This window comes from Urocitellus parryii, chromosome 2, assembly GCF_045843805.1.
Source record: "Urocitellus parryii isolate mUroPar1 chromosome 2, mUroPar1.hap1, whole genome shotgun sequence".
Classification (NCBI taxonomy): Eukaryota; Metazoa; Chordata; class Mammalia; order Rodentia; family Sciuridae; genus Urocitellus; species Urocitellus parryii.
Genome location: NC_135532.1, coordinates 199,882,197 through 199,907,037, shown reverse-complemented (window position 1 = coordinate 199,907,037; position 24,841 = coordinate 199,882,197). Strand labels below are relative to the sequence as shown.

The following is a 24,841-nucleotide window of genomic DNA, read 5'->3' as shown; positions in this document are numbered from 1 at the left end:
AATCAGCACTCCTTACCTTAAAGCATTGATTTTTACTGGGCTGGATAAGAAGAAGCAACAGGATTTATTGTTGATGTGCATTAGGAAACCTGAGATTTTAATCTCTGCAAATTCCCACAAAGTCCCAGGTGTAGTGCAATGTTTGACAATTCAACTTCAGATTCAATCCACCACACATAGATAGTGGTAAACAAGAAAATCTATCATAGTGAACATTTGTTCACCTACTAACTCATATTTCAATGTTTTCCTTTTAAACTTAAATATATAAAAAACGAAAGTTTATTTTTTAAAAATATATCCACTTATCCACATTCTGCATTCATGAAAAGCACTGGAGAAATCAATAAAATTGGTCCCAGCTACTAGATGTTAATGAGAGGGTAATATAGCAGAATCAAGCATAGTTTTAAACACAAACAATGTGAAGCGTGTCTAACAGTTGGTTAGAACTCAGTACTAATGAGGCCAAGGTCAGGGGTTTAATCCTCTTATGGCCAGTTAGTTTTTGCTCTATCCTGTACCCTCTAGCAACATTTGTGACCCCAGCCAGACATCTTGGATATGCACTCCACTGATCATCAAGGGGTCTGGGTTGGAGGACAGGGGCCACCACACAAAACCATTACCCATGACAGGAAAGGCAACTCCAGGGAAGATCTACCTTGCTTCCTTTGCCCGTGAAGGCTTTCCATCACTATAATCAGTCTCAAGGCCACCAGGTGCAAGTCTCAGCCTCAGCTTATTTTCATGAGAAAATAGCAAAAGCATTAAGAAAGAAAACTGAGTTCTCACCCTGGCTTGGTTCCTAAATAGCATTAAAGAAGTCATTATCCAATCTGGAACTCAGTTTCCACCTCTACAAAATGAAAAGATTAGATTAGGTGCTCTCTAAGGCCCCTTACTGCTCTCAAATGATTCCATGAATACATTTAAAGTTTCTTTTTTCTTGCAAGGGGGAAGAACTGTTTAACATTAAATGTTATTGTTTTCCTTTCCGAATTGCAGGCAGAATTCTAAGTTGGCCTCAAATGAACTCCTCTATGTTAGGTAGGATTTTCTGAGGAATGTTCATAAGTGTGTGTGTGTGTGTGTGTGTGTGTGTGTGAAAAACAGAGAGGGAGAGAAAAAGAGATTTTTAAGTAATTGACTCATGCAATTGTATAGGGCAGTCTAGCAGGCTGCAGGCCCAAGGAAGAGTTTATGTTAAAGTGGAAATTTGAGGGTAGTCTGGAGGCAGAATTCCCTCTTCCTAGGATGAGATTGGTGGAAGTGTTCTTAACACCTTAAATTGATTAATTGAGGCCCACCACCATAATGAAGGGTGATTTGCTTTACTTAAAGTCTACTGATTGAAATGTCAATCTCATCTATGAAATGCTTTCATGGCAACATTATAGAAAACATCCGTGTTTTACCACATATTTTAGTAATATGACCTACACATGTTGACACACAAAAATAACCATCTTATCTGCCCTTGAGTACTTGTGTTGTTGTGTGACCCTCACTCTGCTATGTGACTTAATTTTAATTGAATATGGCAAAGGTGACAAGAGTGACTTCATAATGAGATTACAAAAGCCTTGCTATGAAATTGCCATTATTACTTTTTTGGATTGCACATTACTCTGAAGGAAGATCCCACATAGAAGAGTCCCATGTGGCAAGGAACAACCAGTAAGAAAATGAGGCTTTCGATTTCACAGCGTCTGGAAAATTGAAGGTTGTTGACAATCATTGTGTGAGGCTGGAAAAAGACCCTTTCCCCAGCTGAAACTACAAATGAGACCTTAGTCCTTGGGCCAACAGCTTTTTGCAACCTTTTGAGAGACTACAAAACACAGAAATGAGTGAGATGATTTAGTCATAGAAATTGTGAGATTAAGAAATGTGTATTATTGTCAATCACTAAATTTTGGAATAATTGGTTGTGTAATAAAAAAAATAACTGATATAGAAATTTGAATTAATATAAATATTGATCAGGGTTATTCATAGGTAATCCAATCCAAGCTAATTTAAGCAAAATAAAATACATACAAGTTACTCAGAGCTCAAAATTTTTGTAACTCTTAGCTTGCAGAAATTACTATAATAATGACTACTTCTGCCACAACCAGGAAATAGCCCAATCAAGAAGTCACCACTGCAGTGGTGGGTTCCAGAATCTATCTCACTGTCTCTGTGGAGATATGTGACATTCAAAAAGACTGCTTGGGGGTAATGGAGATAACGGGGATTGGGGGAGGGGGAGCATGGGGAGGAATGGTGGAACTTTAGATAGGGCAAAGGGGAGGTTGGAAGGAGAGGGGACAGGGGTAGAAAGACGGTGGAATGAGTTGGACATCATTACCCCAAGTACAGGTATGAAAACATGAATGGTGTGACTCTATTCTGTGTACAACCAGAAACATGAAAAACTGTGCTCTGTATGTGTACTATGAATTGAAATGCATTCTGCTGTCATATATAACAAATTAGAATAAATACATAATTTTAAAAAGACTGCTTGAGACAGGCACCATGGTGCATGCTTGTAATCCCAGCCACGGGGGAGGATCTCAAGTTCAAAGTGAGCCTTAGCAACTTAGGGAGACCCTGTCTCAAACAAAATAAGGGCTAATGAAGTAGTAGGTCATGGTAACATACTCCTAGGTTCAATCCTTAGTACCAAAAAATAAAAAAATAAAAAGGCTGCTCACACTTTGATTTTTCCCTATGTAGTCTATTAGTGTCTACAACTTGGTGCCTATGATAGGTGGGATCTGAACAGTCAGTTACAGCAGTCAGGATAGTTAGATATGTTTCCTCCCTTTCTTCCCTACCTTTTCCATCTCCTCTTTCTCTTCTTCCTCCTCCTTCTACATACTGATTTTCAGGTAAATGAATGATAGATGTCCATACACACACACACACACACACACACACACACACACACTACCCAAATAACTACAGAATAACATAAGAAATCACGTGATTAGATTCTGTAGTATAAATATCAAGTATAACTTCTGTAAGAATTGCCAAAAAAGAAATTTTAAAATAATGCCATATAGTAAGTAGGAATACAGAATTTTGCAGGTCAACCAATATTAAAAATCCCAGCTTTGAAATTAACCAGCTATGTGATCTTGCATAAGTTCCCTAAACTCCTTAAGCTTTTATTTTTCTCTTACAATATGAGAAAACCATTTGTGCCCTCTTCATCATCAGGTGAGAATAAAACGTGATGAGGTATTTCACATTTATGAGCACAGTGCCTGGCACAAAGTAAGTGATCAATAAGAGGTGTTCACTCTAGGCATGGAACTGTGGTTTGTGGTTTAATGGTGCAAGCTGCATGGAGAAAGTGAGATTTAAGCTGAGCTTAAGAAGGAAGAACTAGAGTCAAAATTGGTGAAAGGTTTTGATCTCACCCAGGGAGGCCAATACAACAACAAAAAGTGGTGAAAGGCAGGTGGGTAAGACATTATATTTGCATAGGGTCCTAGCACCTTTTATAAAAGGCCTTAAAAAGCACTTAGAGTCTAGTGCCTTATAAATGGATAAATGGACGTGTTGAAATGTGGCATGTCATCTTAGAAAAGGTGAGTAATGGAGAGGTCAAGGTAGGTCACTCCCAGGTTGGTATTCTAACCACTTAACTGCATTTCTTACTTGGCTCCAAACTATTAAAAGTTGGGAGTTTTTTGTTCTGCCTCCATATTAACATCAGCATTGACATAGCCATTAATAACAGAGATACTAAAGGAAGAAAATGAGATTAACAATGGCATCCCATCAGCTTGGTCTGCATCAAACTATGAACAAGAGAAGTCAGTGTCAAAACAGTGCATGTAATCCTTTCCTTCATTTCTGGATCTCATGACTTGCAACAAGCCAACATATAAAGCATAGGTTGTATTCATTAAAAAGACTGCACTTTTCTTCCCTGCTTAATTTTTTCCTATTATATGTATGATTGCATACAGCATATTCTGCCACCAATTTATATGTGACACTTTTGGGTGGATTTAATTGGTTTTTCTCTCGTAAATAGAGATTTATGTTAAACTAAAATGGAATCAATAGATTAAGGTTAATTATGCCCTGTTCTCCTTTTATTTCCTGGGCGTATGATACGATTACTAATTGAATCTAATGAAAGCCATAGTTATCTCTTTAATCATGTTTTTAAAGAAAAAGCTGTAAAGCAAAAAAAAAAAAAAAAAAAAGTCCATTCCCACTTCAATTTTCTCTTAAAAGCTTTGTCATCCCTACTGGCTTTGGGTAGATCAGGAATCACAGCTTATTTCTACTGAAAGGGATTTTAAGTTTCTCAAATCTTCATTCTATGGATGTGAAGAACTGAGAGGGTCTTTGGATCTTGCCCAATTTATTTACAGGGGGCAACGAGCCAGATTTTGGAGGGCTGGTTTAGTTCTTTTCTATCATAAGAAAGAATTGATATCTTTACTCATCTCATTGTCAATCACTCTTCTTGCATGTTTGTTTGGCTTGACCTTGTTCCATTTGTGACTATGAGGATTAAATAAAATAATGATATAAGTGTCAGGAAACATGAAATGTAATATTAAATATGAGTTGTTCTTTCTGTATCTGAAATCTGGTGCAAATATAATCTTATAAATCACAACACATTTAGGGCTATTTAAGATAGCTCTCCGTTTCAAGAAATCTGAAAGGGATTTTTTATTTTTGAAAAAAGAAGACTCTTTTATAATGCAAATAACCATCCCCTAGGTAACCTGTTTTGCCATCGTGGATATTTATAGTGCTATGAGAAGAGTTTGTTACTTCAGGATTGATAGACAGCTCACTTAGCACACCAGTAGACAAATGGCAAAGTTCATATGCAATTTACAAGCTCTATCCTTGATGGATTAGATATGGTCCCTGTGCATTCTCCAGGCACTACAAGCCATAGGATCAGCCCTGAGATGAGGGGCCGTGTGTGGATGCTATATATCACCCTCTTAGAGAAATCAGAATTCATTAGCTCTCGAGGATTGTTACCTCGAGACAGGAGCTGTGCGGGCTGGCAAGCAAGTCTCCTTTCCCAGCAGGATGAGCTGACTGTTGCTTTTTCTTGGTTTTATTCTCATGGGAGGATGAAATCTGTTTTTCCTGAGAAGCATGGCACTATTACGGTAAAAATCTGGGGGCGTCCAATTGCAGAATGTCATCTAAATTCATGGTTCCTTAAGTGTCTATTTTTAATTAAATGTGTTGTATTAAATTACTGAGCATTTCTAAATTATGATGGTGGTGGCATTCACAAAAAGACTCATGCTTTAAAACACATAACTGTGTGGTCTACATACTTGTCTTCATATAGTACTAAACAATTAGTATTTGTGCTTCAATAATGGTAAGCTTTCTGAACTATTTGTTTCCTAGTGACATATGGTGTTACATTTTCTCTGCATTTTTTGTAGCTGATCCTCTGGCCAATAGTGCTTATTTGTGAAATCTCTAATCTAGATGACAGATGAATTCTATATCTTTGCAGCTAAGTTAAAGTGCTGTGAGAAGAACAATAACTTTATGTTGTCGTGGAGATACTAAGCATAAAATCTATTTTACCCCTTGCTAGTTATGTGATCTTAAGCAAGAATCTTGACAATTCTCTGCCTCAGTTTTCTTCTTAATAAACTGAGGATAGTGTGATGGTATAAACTGCATAGCACAGGTTTGAGGATTAAATGAATTACTCGCATGTAGAGCCCTTTGAACTTGTGTGTGTTCTACCATGATTGTTCTGCAAGTGAGTAAAGTCAAGACATTACTAAAGGGAAAACATTGAAGCCTGGTCACTCTTAGTCACTGACTTTAACTAATTGTGCTCAGACTAGGCACATTTATCAAACTTCTCCTTTGTGACCTGTTCCATACCCTGGGAGAGTTCTTCATGGTGTTTTTTTCCCACATGTTTATAGTCAGGTTCAGAGGCAAGACAGAGGGGTTCATGACTGATAGACTCCTTCATATTTGTGATCGCCCTCCCTTGGTTTTAGAACAGGGTTGATAGCTGGATATGCATTCTTTCCTCACCCTGCTGTCTTCTGGTGCACTGCAAAATGATTCTTCTTTATTAACTTTGATGCATCCTAGTTATCCTCTTTGCTAAGTGGTCTTAGAAGTTTTAAAAGGGGACTGAGGATGTAGCTTAGTTGTAGAGCACTTGCCTAGCATGTATGATACCTGGGTCCAATCCACAATATCACAAAAAAAAGAGGAGAAAGAAAAAATTAAAGAAGTTTTATTAACTGTTATATCTTTTTTTGGACATCTCTAGGAACTTTTATTGAAGCACAGGAAGATGAGAAGTTTGGAAGTGGAATTTTTTGAATTACTGCACTATAATTTTAATAAAACCATTTTAGTTATGCAGGTGAATTATCTTTGTTCTTTCAAGAGATTGTATTGAAAAAGTAGAAATCAAATTACTTTAATGGAAATTCATATGCATATATACAAACACATATATGCATGTGTACATATATATGTGTTTGTATATATGTTCAGTTCTTGCCTGATATCAGAATTTTATGTAACTATTAATGAAAAATTCACCAAATGAGAAATAGCACCATCTATAAGTATTTTTAATGTGCTTGGCATCATGCAAGGATTTAATGCAGATTAGCTTATTTAGCCTTCAAAATTAAGAAACTGGAATCTGAGAGGATCCTGAGATCAATAGTCATTGATGGTAGATAACTGAGAGAAAATTACTTGAAATTCTTCATTGTTTCCAAAATAGGGATGGGTACAGGAAATGCTACCTCAAAATGTGCCACCTTGGTATACAGAGAATTTTAAGCTGAAGGAAATTGAGAAAAAACATAGAAAGAGGAAGTTCTCTTTGACCTGCTTCTACCTTCTCATTCCTAAAGTGGGTCATAGAGATCAATATTTTCCTTGCCCATTTCTCCCCTGAAGTAGGTCACAGAAACTAGGATTTCCCTTGCTCCTTTTCCCGGATGCTGACCATAAAACCTAAGAAGGTTACTCTCTGATATTCTCCCTTTCTCCTCTCTGGAAGGCTCTCTTGTCACAGGTATTCTGCCTTATCCCTGGAGAGAAGACATGTCACATAAAGAGTCTAGGAAGCTGAACAAAAACGCAGACCTTTTTAGGTTCCCCCAGGATCCCACCAGTAGATCATACCTTAGTATCCTTTATACCTCTGTGTGACTGTCCATAAAAATACACAGATTTCCCTAGAACTTTGGATTTTCATTTTTAAGTTATCCATGCCATTCTTTAATACGTACTTTCCTTTTTTTAAAAAATCTGTTTTTCATTATAGAGGTGCCAGCCAGGAACCTTGAAAGGTGAGAAAAGAAATATTTTCTCCCTTATAATAGTGGCAGTACATAGTAGATGCTCAGTAAATGTTTGTTAAACGAACTGCCAATGTAGGAATGAATGAATTGTACAATTCCAAATAAGTATAGTAGAATAATTTAATCAAGATAACACACTGCATGCATGACCCTAGGCAAGTCAATTTACCGTTTTTAGCCTTAGTTAACTCACTTGTAAATCAAAGGTAAGATCCCATCAGTTTCACAGTCTTAAAAATTCACCATGGGTTTTACACCAGCAGTTACTGTCAATCATTTTTCTCTTGTATAGAAACACCTTTGATATTTCCATTAGCTAGAAAACAAGAGCTCCTAACATGTATTTCATTCTTCCTTTTGATGTTGTAATTTGAAAATGAGATTGGTAAACCAATAGTGCAAGAAACATGTACAGATTAGTCTCAAGACCAAAGAACAGTCATCTGTAACCAGGGCCTGAGAATAGAAATATGATATTTGATATCTAAAATGTATCTCTTCTTTTAAGCGGCACCCTTTTCTTCATTTCTTTCACTCTCTCAATACATATATGTATACGTGTGCCTGTGTGTGTGTGTGTGTGTGTGTGTGTGTGTGTGTGTGTGTGTATTGATTTGACCTAGTTTCATAGTTATATAGAAATGCTTTTCTCCTGGAGCCTGCCTGCATGCACATTATGAATAACACAGGTTGAACATATTCCTTAGTTTCTGTTGATTCATTTGTAATAATGTGCCTATGTTTTACGTTTTTATAACCATTTCAAGGAGCAAAAATTAAATGAAGCCACAAATTCATCAGTGCATGAAAGGAAAGACCAATGATCAGTGCTAGGTTTAGGGTATAATAAAATGAGAACTAACAGAAGTAAATTTTACCTGGTATTTATGGTAACTGTCAAATTAATGGACAAAATGGAATTATTTCACTGACACTCGGAAAGGGTGTCTTCCTTTTGGAATTCAGACCATAAGAAACACCATGCATGTGTGCATGCACACACACTAACAGCTGTAGTTCTAAAATTAAAGCCGTATGGAGTCTTTCTTGACTTGCCCCTCCAGAAATAAAGAACCAGGGTCTGAACTCCAAAGTACCAGACAGTCTGCTTATGTAAGCAGAAGTCAGAGTGGGAAGGCAGTTTATATTTTCCACAGCTGCTTTAAGTCTAGCACAAGCAGTACTAAAAATTACTTAACCAGTTCAGTAGTAATCTACAACTAGGCGACACCCAGGGAACAGGCCTATTATTTTAATTAAGTGGACGTTGCCCTGTTTAAGTAATCCCCTTTCCTCACATAATCACACTTCAGACCCGAATTTAATGTGCTTGACTCCAGGCCCCTGAGGAAGCAGGCTGCCTAAGGAGAACTATATTAACTCTTTCATCTTTGCCGGAATGTAAAGAAGTTCAAATTTTTTTTTCCCAAAGTATTAATTCAAAGAAAATTTGTTAACAAAAGATCCCCAAATCTAAGCAGATTTATTAGAAGAAAAAATTTGGATGACCCATTTCCAACAGAAAGAAGTGAATAGCCCCTAGAGAATGTGATAATATGTGTCCTAAAAATCTCTATCCATGGTTTGAAATTATTTCAGTTTTAGTCCAGATGTTTCCCAAACTCAAACCCAGAAGCTAATTGTTTCTCTTAACTAATTGTTTCTCTTTCCCCACAATGCATGATCAGCAGTCACAAATCCTTAACCAGTTTCGTGTGTGTACAAACCTGATTACAAGTATTAATTTAACAAAGGATTCACTGGGTGAAACAGGTGATGGCTGGAATAATAAATACACCGTCGATCTGAGTTCAAGCATTCCAGGCTCAACTGCACATGAAATTTGTGAGCCATCTGGAATTAATCGGTTTGAGAGAAAAAAAGAACACAATGAAATACTGATATAATAAGCTGATAAGCTGATTTAAAAATACGGTGATTCAAATTTAAAAACGTAAGTTGTATCTACTATTTTCCATTTTTCCTTTTAGTAGAGTCACCTTTTGTACTGGCTAACTTGATCCCTTTCTATTCTCACAAAAGGAAGAATCTATTTTAAAAATTGCAAGATTTGTAATCTCAAGAGAGCAATCTAAACCCATAGAGCAAATGATTGAGTCTTGGGATAGTGGATTCTGACCATTGAGATATATTTGGCCCAGGAAGCATAGGTGGTATGAATAAGGAGCTTGCCCCTTCCTCGAGAATTCCAGATATATAGGACAGAAAACGTGGCTACAAAGGGGAATGTCCATGCTCTCTCCTGATGACCATTCCTAAACTGCTTAAGCTTGTGTGTCTGCTGATCTTGGTGAAAGAAACACAATTAGCTTCCAGACTGAGGCTTGGCAACATCTAGACCTGAAGAATTTCATAAAAAACCACTGTGGATAGAAATTGTTTACTTTTAGGAGACATGATAACAACGCCCAGAGAATTTAAGGTGTGGTCAGTTAGACTATTAACTCCTCAGAAGCCTGCTGATGTCTCAGCTCTCCACAGATCTTAGTTCCTAACTCTCACATCCTTATATACACTCTACTCTGCTACTAGATGTCCTCCCTGGGTAATGCACACAGATTTCAAACTTGTCAAAACTTTTCCATAAGGTGGAGAACTTGTTTCATTATTCACTTTCAGTAAAGCACTGCTCAAAAACTGAAAAAAAAAAAGCCCAAGATATTCAAATTTATCCTCTGATTGCTCAACAAGAAATACAGTACGGGTTAGAGGAATGACCTCCTTAATCGCTACGCTGGGGAAAGATTCTGATTTGAAGCTCACAGGCTGATACCATTAAGCATTTGAGTAACAGAACCAACTTTACTTTTTAAATAATTTTTTATTTGTTCTTTTTAGTTACACATGACAGTAGAATGCATTTTGACATATCACACATACATGGAGTATAACTTCCCATTCTTGTGCTTGTACATAATGTAGAGTTACACTGGTCGGGTATGAACATAGGAAAATTATGTCTAATTCATTCTACTGTCTTTCCTATTCCCATCTGCCTCCCTTCCCTTCATTCTCCCTTGTCTAATCCAGTGACTTTCTATTCTTCCCTCCTACCAACTTTTCTTTTCCCGATTTTCTTTCACCATTCTTTGTAGCTTTGTATTTCTTATTCCCACTACATGGAATATTGTTCCAATTTTTTTAGTACAGTATGCAAATTTCTACCATATCAAACAGATCAAACTTCCCAGAACATGATCTGCTCTCTATAATGCAGCACAAGTTCAGTACACATTTTTTGAATGAAGGATGGGATGAACAAAAGAGAATCTGAGGGGTTCTCAAAGAGGCCTGGGGGGAATTTTAGCTCTTTTGAGGATGGTAGAAAATATGGTGACATATTCTTCCCCTAAATGTGTAAAGGATTTTGCAAACCGTTCAGTTGCTCTGAAGAGAAAGGTCAGATGAATCACAGATGATTTCAACATCCATAGGGTATTGTAATAAACTACTTTCCCTCATTGGCAAAAGAAGGTACCAGGCTGATGGTGTAGCTTGGTGATGTAGCCCTTGGCTAGTAAGTGAGAGACCTCTGGGTTGGATCACCAGAACTGCAAAAAAAAAAAAAAAAAAAAAAAAGAAGAAAAAAGAAAGACACTATATAAAGCAATTAGCATACTCTGGCATTCATCTCTCCCCTTGGTTTTGGTGGTCTGAAGTTGTGAGGATTTAATTACATGCTTTGATTAAAAGACCAGTTATGTTTTTGGTTTTGTTTTTTGTTTAACTGGAAAGAGCTTAGAATGAGGTATAAACTCTAGTTAATAGGGAAAATACCCTAACATTCTTAAAGTTGCAAAGTGAAAGAAGAAAACAAATAAAAATCTCTGTGACACATTACTGAAAAAAGGAGAAAACACTCATCATTTTACTAGGTAAGACAAAATGAGCTGCACTTGATTTACACCCCAAGGCTGAGCACTGTTTGAATTCTTTCTGATTTCTTAAAGTGGTTTTATTTTTCTTTATTTATTTTACAGGAAGTTTCTAATTCTGACAATGAAGAACCAAAAAAGAGAAAGTAAGTCAAACTTACTCTGTAAATTTTATGTTCTCTTAGTCCTATAAAGTGGAATGTGACTATTTTTTTTATTTTTTTTATTATTATTTTTTTACTGTCCTCTGCAGATCTGGGTGTGTATAACTCAGAAACCATTTTTGTTTATGCGATTGCGTAAGAAAACTGTGTTATGCCATTTCTGTAGACAGGGATGTGAAAATTAAATTTTCAGAAGAAAAAATGTTTAAACTAGGCTCAGATTAAATTGGGAGCCTGGCTGAAAACATGTGTCTATTGGTGGCCTACTAATCTTCTAAAGAGTTCATCTAATCCAAATACGAGTGTGTTTGCAGAGTTTGGGGTTATTTAGGTCAGGCCCAGCTTTACATTCAGCACACAGAGCTGCCAGAGGACGTGACATACACATGTGGCACCAGGCAACAGAATGTTAACTAGTATGCAAGAAATACACAGGGGCAGGAAACTGGTTTAGCCGGAAACTTCCAGATCAGTTGCTGAGGATACAGAAAATTAAGCTTCCTTGTGTCTTGGTCTGAGACCAAATCGTGAACTGGGTGAGATTCTCTGGGTGTCCTCTTTCTCCACAGCCCTTGCCTTCTCCTAGCCCATGTGCTCTGTATTCCACATTCTTTCCTCCCTTTCCTGCTCAAAGCATTCTTCCAGTTGAGAAGTTGAGATTCAAACAAGCTCCATGCATTTGGCTTAACTCATGAATCCACAGACAATTCACAGTTCAAGGTTCCTGCCAGGCAGGGGGAGTTGTATTTTGCCAGTCTCAAAGTACTTAATCTGCAACATTGGCATTTTAAGCATGAGTTTAATCAAGTAAAAAAACTGGCTTTGGCAGTGCCCTTCTCAGTCTTCAAGCCCAACCTACCTAGCCTGTTTACCCATGGATAAGCAACTCACTAATTCTAGGTCAAACACTTAAACAAAATTGCATTTGTTGGCTTATGATTAATGCGTTCACAGATTAGAGGATACCAAAGCATCAAGGGGCAGGTGGAAGATAAATTAAAGGGAAGGTGCCTGAGACTGACCAAATTATGCTTTTTCCAACAAAAGAATCTACTAAGGTGCTCCTCAGACTCTAACCAGTTAGAACAAAATCGAAGACTCTTTTGAGTTCCTCAATTGTTATTCCTGAAGGAAATAACATTGCATGCCTTTACATACCTACCTCATTTTGTTACAGCATAAGTAGCTTTTAGCCAAGAGATGGCCTAAGCATTTGGCATTAAAATTGTTAAGTAGGAAAGAAACTTACATATACAGGTTTTTGTTTACAACCTGAAGCTTTTTTTTTTTTTTTTTTTTTTTTAAAGAGCAGGTAAATTTGGCTTTAGTTTAGTGACTACCGAATATCAGTAGTGGAAATCTGATGCTCTAACAAGGGTAGTTATGTGCATAGGATGTGAGTATGTTCATTCATGCATGAATCTATTAACAAAGTCGAGAAAGTATAGTCTTATACTTTCTGTTTTAAAACATTGTATTATGGAAAATTTCCATCACATACAGAGGAGGAGATAATGATGAACTCACATTGCCAAGTTTGAACAACTACTGTCGATCTTATTTTGGCTTAACTCATTTTACAAGCCCACCCCTATTTCCACTGTTTTGTTTTTATTTATTTATTTTTAATAAAGCAGATAGCAGCCATATAATTTCAAATTTCAATATATTCTGTTGTAAAAAAAAGAGCTATTTTTTGAAAAGCATAATCAAAATACCACTACTTCACCAGAACAAAATAAGGAAAATAACATCATCTCATCAAATACACAGCCAATGTTTAAGTTTCTCTATCAGCCTTCAGTGCTTTTCATAGATCGTTTGAGTCAGGATCCAAATAAGCTCCATACATTGTCTTTGCTTCATGTCTCTTAATTTATCTTTTTATTTGTTGAAGACACAGGGTTGCATGTCTGGAGGAATTTTTTTTATTTTTAAAATTTTGCTGATTGAATCCTTGTTATAGTTTTTTAAATGTCATTTCCTATATACTGTGTTTCTTGTAAATTTTAATTAACTCTCAAGATGTGATAAGATTCAAGTTTGATAAGCATATATATTTAAAAGCAGGTCTTTAGGGACTGTGAGCTTCCTGTTGCATTGCATTATCAACCACATTTTATAACCTCTGTTCTTATGATGGTGGTACTGTGGGTACAGACTTTATCAGGGTGATCCATCCAGCACAATGTTGCCCATCAGTCTTTTAACTAAAAGTTTGAGAAGCAATTGGTGATTATTTCCCATATCCATTTGTTTTTGAGGGATTACATAATAACTCTATCATTTTGCAGCATTCTTTTTCTATTAAATAGAATTATAGTCTGTCCCCTGTAGTCACAAGTTCCATATCTGTGGATTTAATCAACTGCAGATTGAAAATACTTTCAAAATTGTGCCTGTACTGAACATAGAATTCTTATCAAGATTCCCTCGACAAACGGTTCAACAACTATTTAGATAGAATTTATATTGCATTAGATATTGTAAATAATCTGAAGATGATTTTAAATATACAGGACGATGCATACAGGTTACATGAAAATACTATATCATTTTATATAAGTGACCTAAACTTTGACATATTTTGATATCTGCAGTAGGGTTTAGGGAGTCCAGGAACCAATCCCCTGCAGATACTGAGAGAGGACTATATCTAGGAAAAAAACTTTCTTCCATTACCTGCTCAGTTTATGTAGAAATGGTCCACTATTTTCTTTTTCAGGTTTTATGAATGTTAGTTTCTTCATATTGCATGAAAAATTCCAGGTCAAAATTATATTTGTGTTAACAATAATTTGCACTTAGGGTTAAGAAAGTTCAAAACTGGAGTCAGACGTCAGAGGTAGAATTTAATTCTTCTCTCAAAGGCATTGCACACATTCTAGCTTGTTTAATTAAAATCTTATATATTAAATATAGATTTAAATGTGTGTTTCTCTTATTCTTCTAGGACATTCCGGAGATGTACATCTGAAAATAAAATATTTGGTTAGTGATTCATAAGATTACCTATATGAATGTTGTATTCTGTTTCCTTAAACTTTATGTTTTTCTGCTACTGCTGTAAAGCAATAATACATGATTAGTGGAAGTCATCTTGAGTTATCTTGAATTCAATAGAATTTTTAAAAATTTTATTCTAACTTTAAGACTAAAATAAAGAAATCATTGATTTATTTGGAATAATTTCCTTTTATATTTAGGAAGACTCTCTTTGATGGTTTATTAGTTGATTATCTTCCAGCTCTCCACATTTGCTTTGGTTGGCCCATGGTCAAAGTGACCTGTTAGAGATCCCTCATATCTTTGAATTTAGAAGCAAATAAAAATGAAGCTGAATATAGTTTTAGTTGCAAAAGACTTTTCTACTGCGTTTCACACACCAGGATGTCCCTTTAGTTTCGACTATTATAACATCCATAGTAATAATAAGGGCAATTGGTTTGATTTGCATTTTAATTCTAAAGTAAAAATGTAATTCTATTAATAACTTTTAGAGAGTTAATGGGTCATCTCCCTCCTTCCTTTAAAGAATATAGGGAGCCAGTCATTCTAAATTCACAACGGCAAAACATCTGGATTACACAGTCAAGAATTCATTTTTTTAGTGCAGTGTGTCACACCTATGGGGAATCCTTTCTCCTTTCCTTTTTTCCCACAGAGCCTATGAGTCTGGTGTCCATCCCCATTTCCTTCTTTTCCAAACTGATTTCCTGATAGGATCTGAAAAACTCAATCTGATTAGGGTGATAATCCTCAACACGTGCATATTCCAAAGATATCTTCACTTTAATCAGGTTTGATGTTCTTCCAGCCCTGGCATTGATAGAGACTGTGCTTTATCTAATTCGTTCGCATCCTGTGGGCATTAGTAGTTAAATATTTTCAGTAGCAGATCTGGTTTGAATAGGGTGTGGTATTACATAAAAGAAAGTAAGGTGAAATTTAATTTTCCATCAAGATCATTCTCACGGTCATCTATTCTATTTACACATACAAGATCAGGGATGTTTCCATCTTAGCAATTCTTGGTGATCATATGTGTTTTCTATAATCAAACCATGAAAGCAAATAGTGACTTTAGAAATAACACAGTATGCTGAATTTGTCTTCATACTTGCTTATAATTACTTAAAAATATAACACATAATCTTTGGCAAAGAGATGAGAGGAGACTCTAGTTCTTCATCTGCTGCAGTTCTTCCATGTCCAGGCCTTGCTTTAGGTACTTTAGATGTTGAAAGGGACCAGGCTAAGCAAATCATGATCCTTCTGCTCAAGTATTTTACAGTTTCATGAAATTATCATAACTCAGTGTTCTATTTACATACTTATAATTTTGTTAAACATGTTGGGAAATGTGGAGGGTGGGGATATTTTAACTTATGTAAAAAATGGTAATGAATTTAAGAAAATTACTCCAAAGAATAATGCAATATGATCTAGCAAGAAGTACTTGTATAATAGCATTGTACCACACATTCGTGAGACCTTATACGAGCAGTCCACAGGTCACCTGGGGCTTTCCATCAGAGACTAGAACTCTCCAGAATGGGCTACAGAGCTCTTTTAATGTATCACTTAGCAGGTTACAACCATGTGCTGAAATGGTTTTGAATATTTCTTATACTTACTCAATAGATATTACCATGATTTTTGCTAACTAATCTTCTGCTTTACTTTAGAAGGAAAAACTGTGAATGACACAATCTGGCAGGAACTCAGCAAGGCTGAGAATAATTCCCACATCAGAAGGCCCTGTCAGCTAAAAGGTAATTGCTGAATTTATTTCAGCTGACTTTGCATTTTTTCCAAAGTAGTTTAAAGGGCAGGTAAGAAAAATTTATATCTCTCACCATTAAATAGGGCATTGTGGTCCACTTACAAAGGAAAAACAAATAAGATAGCATGAGTAGTATTAGAACTTGTTGAGATCTCTCTCTATATATAAATGGCATATATATGTATATTTATGTATATATATATATATATATATATATATATATATATATATATATGGTTATATACATGCAGTCACATAGATACACATATAAAAAGGAAGTAAAATCTAAGTTTCCTGTTGTAGCAAAAAGCAAAGAATCAATTACAAGTAATATTTGAAAATCTTTAATGTCCAAAATAATTTTAAAATTCATTAAAAATCAGCAAATAGAAAAACCCTTTAAAGATAGCAATATATTTAATAGTCATCATATTGACGTTCTAAAAATTAATTTAGAAGAAATAACATTGATTATTAATGTAAAATTATGCCATTTCATAATTTAAAAATTCCCATGAGGAGGAAATTAGCAGTCAGGTATAGAATAATTTATTAATAATAAATGACTTCATAATTAAAATTACTTAACTTTGGGAAGATAAATATTTATGCTAATCAGATTTTCGTCACTGTGACAAATACCTGAGAAAAACAACTTAGAGGAGGACAGAATTATTTTGTCTCACAGCTTCCGAGGAGGTTTCAGTCCATGTTGACTGGTTTCATTGCTTTGGGCCTGAGGAGAGGCAGAACATCATGGTGGAAGGGCCTGACAAGGAAAAGTGTGTCAGCTCATGACAGCCAGGAAGTACAGAGAAAGGAAGAAGGGGTCAAACAAGAAAACACCCCGTTGAGTTCTCACGGGATTCAGAGAGTATTTTGGGATGCAGAGCCGAGTGGAAGCGTGGATTTCCCCAGAAGGTGTGTGTAGAGTGCCGGTGACAGTTTGAGAATAAAGAGTTGCTGTTTGAATCTACAAGGTGTGGGGTGGCTCGTGATTTTGTGCCCAGCCAGACGGCGGCAAACACCCATCCAGAGGATTCCTCCATTGACATACTTCCTCCAACCATGCCCTAATGCCTCATTTTCACGACCACCCCGTAATCCATGCAACCACCAATGATCATCCATTGATGGGATCAGAGTTCTTAAGATCCAATAATTTCCCGAAAGTCCCACCTCTGAACATGGCTGCATTGGGACCTTTAACACATGAGACTTTGGAGGACCTTCCAGATTCTACTCATGAGTTCACAAAGATAAACAAAACTGTAAAAAGTTGGTCTATTTAGTATTTCTCCCAAGGTTATTGAAACAAGAAATGACCAGTACTACAAGGTATCAATAATTTAAAAGTTGTTGATGTTTAACTAAAAATATTTTTTAATATTTTGGGACAAAGGGAATTTTAATGTATTTTTGCAGTTAGGACCTTAATACTTGTTTGATTCTATATTCTGTTAAGATTTTTTTCACTTTAGTTTTCCACCAAGCTCTTAGGTTTATAAATCAATTATTTATGAAAATAATACTTTTCCTTTGAAATATTTCAAATTTATCCAAGGTTAAGTAACATTTGGCAAGTGATTTTAATTAAATTTTTAAAGATTTAAAATTTTCTCTGTAATAAGTGAGTTAAACATTTCAGGATTTTAGGAAATATTTTCTTTTAATTACAACAAAGGAAATATTTTAATGGTATCATGTTTTCATTGGATTCTGTCTTCTGATGAATGCCAGTTATATTCATCTATATAACTGGCATTCGTCTGAATCAGTCAAACATTCATTCATTTATCTGTCATTTTGTCTATTCATCCGCCTATCCATCCATTTATCCTTCCCTCTAACAAGCACGTGTTATAATTTAAATTATTATTTTTTGATGATTTATGGTTAATGAAGCTATAACTGTATTATATATTATTTTTAATTAAGAAATTTACCATAACTTCCTTTAAGTATTCAATTTTCTACAATTGCCATTGTAAGAAATGCTGGCTTTGTTTTACTTTTTACATTTAGTAGTAACGGACAGGTAATTCTGTTATAGTTACTCTGACAAAACAGCAAAGGATCTTGACCTCAGATGAGGTGCTTCTGATTGATGGTCTTTTCTTTGTCAAAGACGAAGAAGAAGAAGAAAAAAAACAGTAGAAAGCTTTTACAGAATACTTCCCAGCTTTGCTATTTCTCAGGTTTTTGAGTGTTCATGTACATTCAGGATGTGTGTGTGTGTGTGTGTGTGTGTGTGTGTGTGTGTGTGTGTGACCAAGAAATTCAGCCCACATTTCAGCAGTAGCAGTTGAGTCACAGGACATTACCTAGGGATTAATGCTGTGCTGGGAAGAGTTGATGGCCTGAGACCAAGGCTGTCGGTGACATTATAAATTGAAGGGATAAATTTAGTGGGGGAGGGAGAACCACAAGTTGTGGGCTCAAATTTTATGGGTGTAGTAGCTTCATTTGGATGTCTCAGAGTATTTCTAAGCAATTAGTGCCCTACATATCAACCCATAATATTTCTTTCTCGTTTTAAATAGTACTTTTTAGCAGTTAGTTGCATAATTACTTAGGAATGGTTTACTGTGCCTGAGGATAGGCAGTCTGGACTCTAGTGACATGAAGATGGGAAAGTGCATCGTTGTTGTTATCATTGTTATCATCTATAGCCCCTGATTTTTACTGAACACTAATGATGAAATTATAAAGACAGCCACAATAAAATAGAAGAAGAAAATATATAGAGAAAATAATGGTAGGAGAGACATTATTTCTTAAGAAACCTTACAACCTCAAAGACCAAAATTTCAAAATGGTATTTCTACATGACACTCATTCTATTAATAGCATGTACCCCTAAAGAGTATTGGGATTTGATGCAAAACTTGCATAAGCTCTATTTGGCAGAGGATCTGTGCCTGTCCTTTTAATCCTTACAGATATTCACATAGCTCCACAACATGGCTATGCTATATCTGGCAGAGCAAAGAGTAAGTTGAGTGGCAGACACCTAATATTCTTTCTTTATTTTGTCCATTTCCTTTTTCTAAGAAGAATTTTGTTTAAACCTACATGCATTGTAGTAAGAGACTACCTCTGTAAAATAAATATAGGGTAAATGTATTGCTCAGGACTTTGCCACTTAAAAAAAAACTCAAATAGCTTAGGTGTCAAGGCAAATTAATCTCTAATTTATGTTAATTATATTTCAGCATTGTAAACAGGGATAATATTCATTGTTTTGTAAATTGATTTCAATTCTAAAGTTTTTAATTTATTTTGGCTTTTGTTTTATGAAAGAAAACTGAGAAAAACAAACTTTTGAAAACTATGAATTGGAGTTCACTGAAGATCAAGTTAGAATTTACATAAAGATAGATTCAAGAACAAGGTTTTCCTACTTCATACCAAAAATTACAAAGAATGAAAGCAAAGCAATATTTTTAAAAATAATGAAAAGGAATCAAAGCATTTGGGCATGTAGTTGATTTTATAGTCAATATGACTATGATAAACTATTCCATATAAGCATTTGAAAAAAAAATTGGCATGTAAAGAAATAATTGGCACATAAAGGAAATAAGGAATTGGAAAAAAAAAAGACATGTAAAGGAAATAAAGGAATAAGAAACAAGGGCAGGAAACCATGGTTAGTAGTAAAAGCAGTGTTAACTCCATTCACACTACTGCAGAATTACTTTAAAAATAAATCCTCTTTACATATGATCTTGTAAAATTCATTCTCAAAAGAAAACCCATGGGGAGAACAGTGGTATTCTTAGGGCCTTCTATCATGTGAATGCTATTGGTTTGAAACCTTCATTCTGTCCTGAATTTTACTCAATATCAATATTTGGCCAGCCTCTTTGAAGTAAGCATATAAATGTTTTTGGCTTGATTTTTAAGACCTCATTAATTCTTTTCTCCTCCTCCTCTTCTTCCTCCTCCTCTTCCTCCTCCTCCTCCTCCTCTTCCTCCTCTTCCTCCTCCTCCTCCTCCTCCTCCTCCTTCTTTTTCTTTTTGGTCTGATTCCTAATACCCTCATTTTAAGACAATGAACAAAGTCACAAATATATTTACTATATTGGATAATATTTCGGTAGCACACTTTTCTTTTTCTTTTTCTTTTTTGGCACTGCTGGGAATCAAACCCAGGAGCTTGCATGTGTTAGTGTTGTATCACTAAGCTACACCCCAACCCTACACATTTAATTTAAAAAAATAAAGAAAATGTTTTGCAAGAGCAGACACTTCAACTCTGACTAGACTGCACTATAAGAGGAATGGCAGAGAGAAGAGCTATTTCACAACTGAATGTCCACTTATGATGGCTGAATGAACTCCCTGAGCAAAGGCTACCTGCATGGGAGGCAGCTCTTAGACTTCCAAGGAAGCTCTTCTGAATTCAACAATGGCAGCACTTAGAGATCCTGTTTTTTGTACAAATAAATCTTGAATCTTGGATTCTTAAATTATTTACATGAATTCTTCTTAGGATTATAGTTCCCTATTTGAAAATTATTATAGTCAGATGTATCCCTATTAGAATTACCTAGAAGTTAATTAGAAATAAAGATAGTTTTCTTTAACTCATACAGTTTATTTTTCTGCATATTCATTTGAGGGAAAATTTGAGTATCGATTTTTATGTGGGATGGTGCATTCCTATGCATACAGATGTTTATGATCCACTATCCAGTTCATGCTTGTTCTGGTGATTTGTTACTCAAACAAACCACACTAATATTTAGTGATATAAAACAATACTTTTAAGGCTCATGAAATTCAGACAGATATCAGGAATTCAGTGAGAGCAGTGCTTCTTGATATGATGTCTGGGACTTCATTTGGGAAGACTTGAATGACTGGGAAGACATTAAAAGTTTGGTGAATGATCATATAGAGGCTTCTTCACTTACCTGTCTGGCACTTGATCTGGGATGGACTGGGCTCAGCTTGGACACTCATCTGGAGAATCTATATGTGGCCTCTCCATATGACTTCAACTTCTCTGGGTCTAATGGTTAAGTTTCAAGAAGAAGCAACAGAAAAAAAGTTTCATTCCACAACAAGGGAAAAAGTGTTGGGAAATGAGCACCTTAAGAGATCAAGACAGAAACAATAAGTCTTCTTCTAACCTAGCCTTGGATGTCACAAAGCGTCACTTCTACCACATTCTACTGTCACTAGTGAGTCACTAAGTTTAGCCTAATTTTATTCAGAGGAGACTCGTACTCCATTTCTTGATGGAGTAGTGACAGGTCACACTGCAGAAGAGATATGTTTGTGGCCATCTTTAGAAAACTCAATCTGCATATTGCCTAATTTAACTATTGCTCTTTGTCACTCTTTAGACACAAACTACTCCTGTGGTTAAAAATGCTATCTTTATGGGGAAATATTTTGGAAATTTGTCAACACACATTATGGTTAATCTTCATAAAATGCAATTATCCTGATGTCCAGCCTTAGTCCCAAACCCTAACAGGCCCCAGTTTTCTATAGCAGGAGTGAAAACTGGTAATTCTATCATTGAATTTATTCCGAAGACAAGTTTGTTTGTGGCCATTTGATATTTTAAAACTCAGAAATTTTTACATTAAAATCCACATATTCATACTTGTTTGAAAAACATGAAGGAAACTGAAAATCCTGGACCCAACGTCTCAGGAGAGTTCATTTAGAGAGCTGAAAGCCATGACAACCTTTCAGCTGGTGAATTGGCCCTCTAGCTCATGATAGCACATCCATTGTCTCCTTGAGCAATCCACTTCCTGTAATATTTGCAAATGGTTGTATTTGCAACATTGATCTCCAAATTCTTGCACCTGATACTGAGGGACCATTTAAATTTGGCCACAGTTACCCACATGGTCCTCTCTCTTCATATAGCATATCCAGAATTGCCCTCTGGAATAATGGATCTCAATCTCTGCCCTTAAACATGGTCCACTCATTCTGTACTATAGGCCCGTGTTCAGTGCATTTGTACAAACACTGCTGAATTTGTAATTTTCCTTTTTCTTCCACCTTGCCTTAGAATACATACTCTTCAAGCTTTCATGCGGGCCCTGACTCTTGCATAAGTACCTCAGGTCATAATAATCTCATCCCATCCTATTGTGTCTGAACCACTCATTGTAACCACCTTGTATTATTATGTAAGTTCATTGTACATAATCACATCCAATTTCCTCAGAGAGAGTACAGATTCTAGAGTACAGGAGGCCACTTACCTTTGTCCATACTTAAAGCAATGTCTTGAGAAGGAACTCTTCAAAATTCATTTCAAAGGGATCAAAAATAAATAGAGAAAGAAATATAGGGAAGAAATATTGTCTTTTGAAACTGCAGAAACAAACAAAAAAACAGGTTGCAAAAATCACAACTTTTGGCATCCTGACCCAATGATAGAATATCTTGTTTGAAAGAACCACGTCACAGAATCAACTCATCTTAAAATTTAGAGTCCTATTGGAATCCTATAACATAGTGACTTTGAGTTTAAATATTCAGTTATTGGTGCAAATAACTCTGACACTATGAATTTAACCTAAGTTTTAACTGAAACATATAAGGGGAATTTGAGGAAAATTCTGTTCTCACTATGCATGGAGGATAGGCTTCACTTCAGTGCACAATAGGGAAAAAAGGAATTGTGGAAAATTCTAGCAGTGATTCCAAGTAAAAAGGAGTGAAGGTGAAGATAATGTTTACTTGTTTGGTGGCCAGGTGATTTTTTTGTGGGTCACAGTCTCCTCATCTGTAAAATAAAACAGATTAAGTAACCCATAGGTTTTTCCCTCTTTTAACACATTATATAATTCAGATATAAATAAATGAAGCTCTTTGTACAGAGTCTGAAAAGGAATTGCTGTTATTTTTGAAAAGGTTTCATTTAGCTACAAGCAAATTCTAAAGCTTTCACTAAAGCCTGCATAGAATAATTTTGACATAAATAATTCATGTTGAGAAGACCCAAGCTAATGAAGCTCAAAACGCCAGAGGTGGATAGCTTAGTTTAACAGAAACAGGTGAGGTGATAACAGCAGGGAATCATAGTATTTTGGAGTTTCAAGTGGCTTTTGTAACTAGTGTGCTATCCTTTTATTACCAAGAGAGAAAAAGTCCCCGAAAGATTTTGTGGCTTGCTTAAGGACACAGCTGGTTGGTGGCATTTTGAGTTTTAATTTTGTTATTTCACTATTTTATTTTGATCTATTTCTTGTAAAAATAGTACACCTTTAAGAAGAGAAAATTTTATGACCAAGCCAATATAAATTCATAAATAGACTAAAAACACATTTAATATTAAATTGCACTTAAACTTCCTAAATCTTGCAGTTTTACTTCTGTTTGTTTTTTTGCAGTGCTGGTGTCCAGGGCCTCGTGTGTGCTGGGTGAGAACTCTAATACTGAGCTAAATCCCAGCCCTAAATCTTGTCATTTCTGACAATCTATGTGTAACCTTTATTTCTTTCTATAGATCTAAATGAAGATGGCTTTCTTTTGAACACTCACATGAATACCTTTCAAGAAAAAGAACAAGGGACTTCTTATCAGGTGAATAATATGAATAATCAACATTTAGTTGGTGTTTTGTGAAAATCTTGTTACTGAGCTCTCTAATATGCTAGATATAGTGTACAATATATAGACAGCCCGGTAGCTACTTTGTAGTTAGTTATTGTTGGTTGTTTTGTGATTGATAAACTTATGTCCCTATGAATTGGAACATAAATGAAAAAAATCAAATAATGATTTGAGATAATAAGATTTTGATGGTGCAAAACATCATGCTCTATGGCCTTCTGATAAAAAGAACTCTGGGTCTGTTAAATTAATATACTGGGATGTTCTCTGATGAGACGTTTGCTAAATACTTGGAACTATTTGACAACCTTCAGTGTGAGGCTGTTCCTCAGAGCTGGCAGATTATCTCTGAAATATGCAACTCATTTTCCTTAATTCAGATAAGATCTCAGATATAATATCTTAGTGAAACATTTCATATAAAGACATATACTCTGGCTCCTGACTTATTCCTCTGAAAAAATGCATTAATTAGCCCAAGCATTCAAGCAATTAACAACATCCAAATGTTGGGCCTTCACAATGATAATAATATGAATTCACAGCTAAGTACTTGCTATTCATCCTGTAGCAAAAAAAAAAAAATAGTATATGAGTCAATAGAGGCAACTCGAGCATCAGGCTGATTTTTGATATTTTTCTGACAGCCATAAGGTCCTCTTTAATCATTGTGATAGTTTTATTAGAAAATTTAGAACTGACCTTCCTTGCTGCAGTAGATTGATCAATAGGCAGAGGATATATAGCATATGAATTGTGAAGGGTTGATTTGGTAAGGAAAGGGAGCTCACATTCCTAAATTCTGCCTGATTTCTGAGGCTGTTGGAGGCCCTCCAATGAATTAAACAATGGGCTATAACTTTTGATCAACTGCAGCTTTTGCTGGTTGATCTGATGCTGCCGGAATGAGAGTATTCTCCTGAGGTCTGCTAGCACATTGCCTGAGCACCCGTCTTCCAGTGGAGTCACCAAAAGTGCATGAACAAGGGCTTTGAAATCAGAGTGTGGTCACATCTTGGTTTGACTTGTAGTTACCATATGACT

General features: G+C 35.6%; 1 protein-coding gene across 1 annotated transcript in view; it reads left to right on the top strand.

Moving 5' to 3' along the window:
• The window catches only part of Samsn1 (SAM domain, SH3 domain and nuclear localization signals 1), a 146,168-nt gene that overhangs the window by 14,224 nt on the left and 107,103 nt on the right, over positions 1-24,841 (top strand). Inside the window, exons 3-6 of the mRNA XM_026411894.2 lie at positions 11,357-11,397; positions 14,369-14,406; positions 16,104-16,190; positions 23,691-23,767. Of these exons, the coding sequence (XP_026267679.2) occupies positions 11,357-11,397; positions 14,369-14,406; positions 16,104-16,190; positions 23,691-23,767 (243 nt within the window). The remainder of the gene's footprint in view (positions 1-11,356; positions 11,398-14,368; positions 14,407-16,103; positions 16,191-23,690; positions 23,768-24,841) is intronic.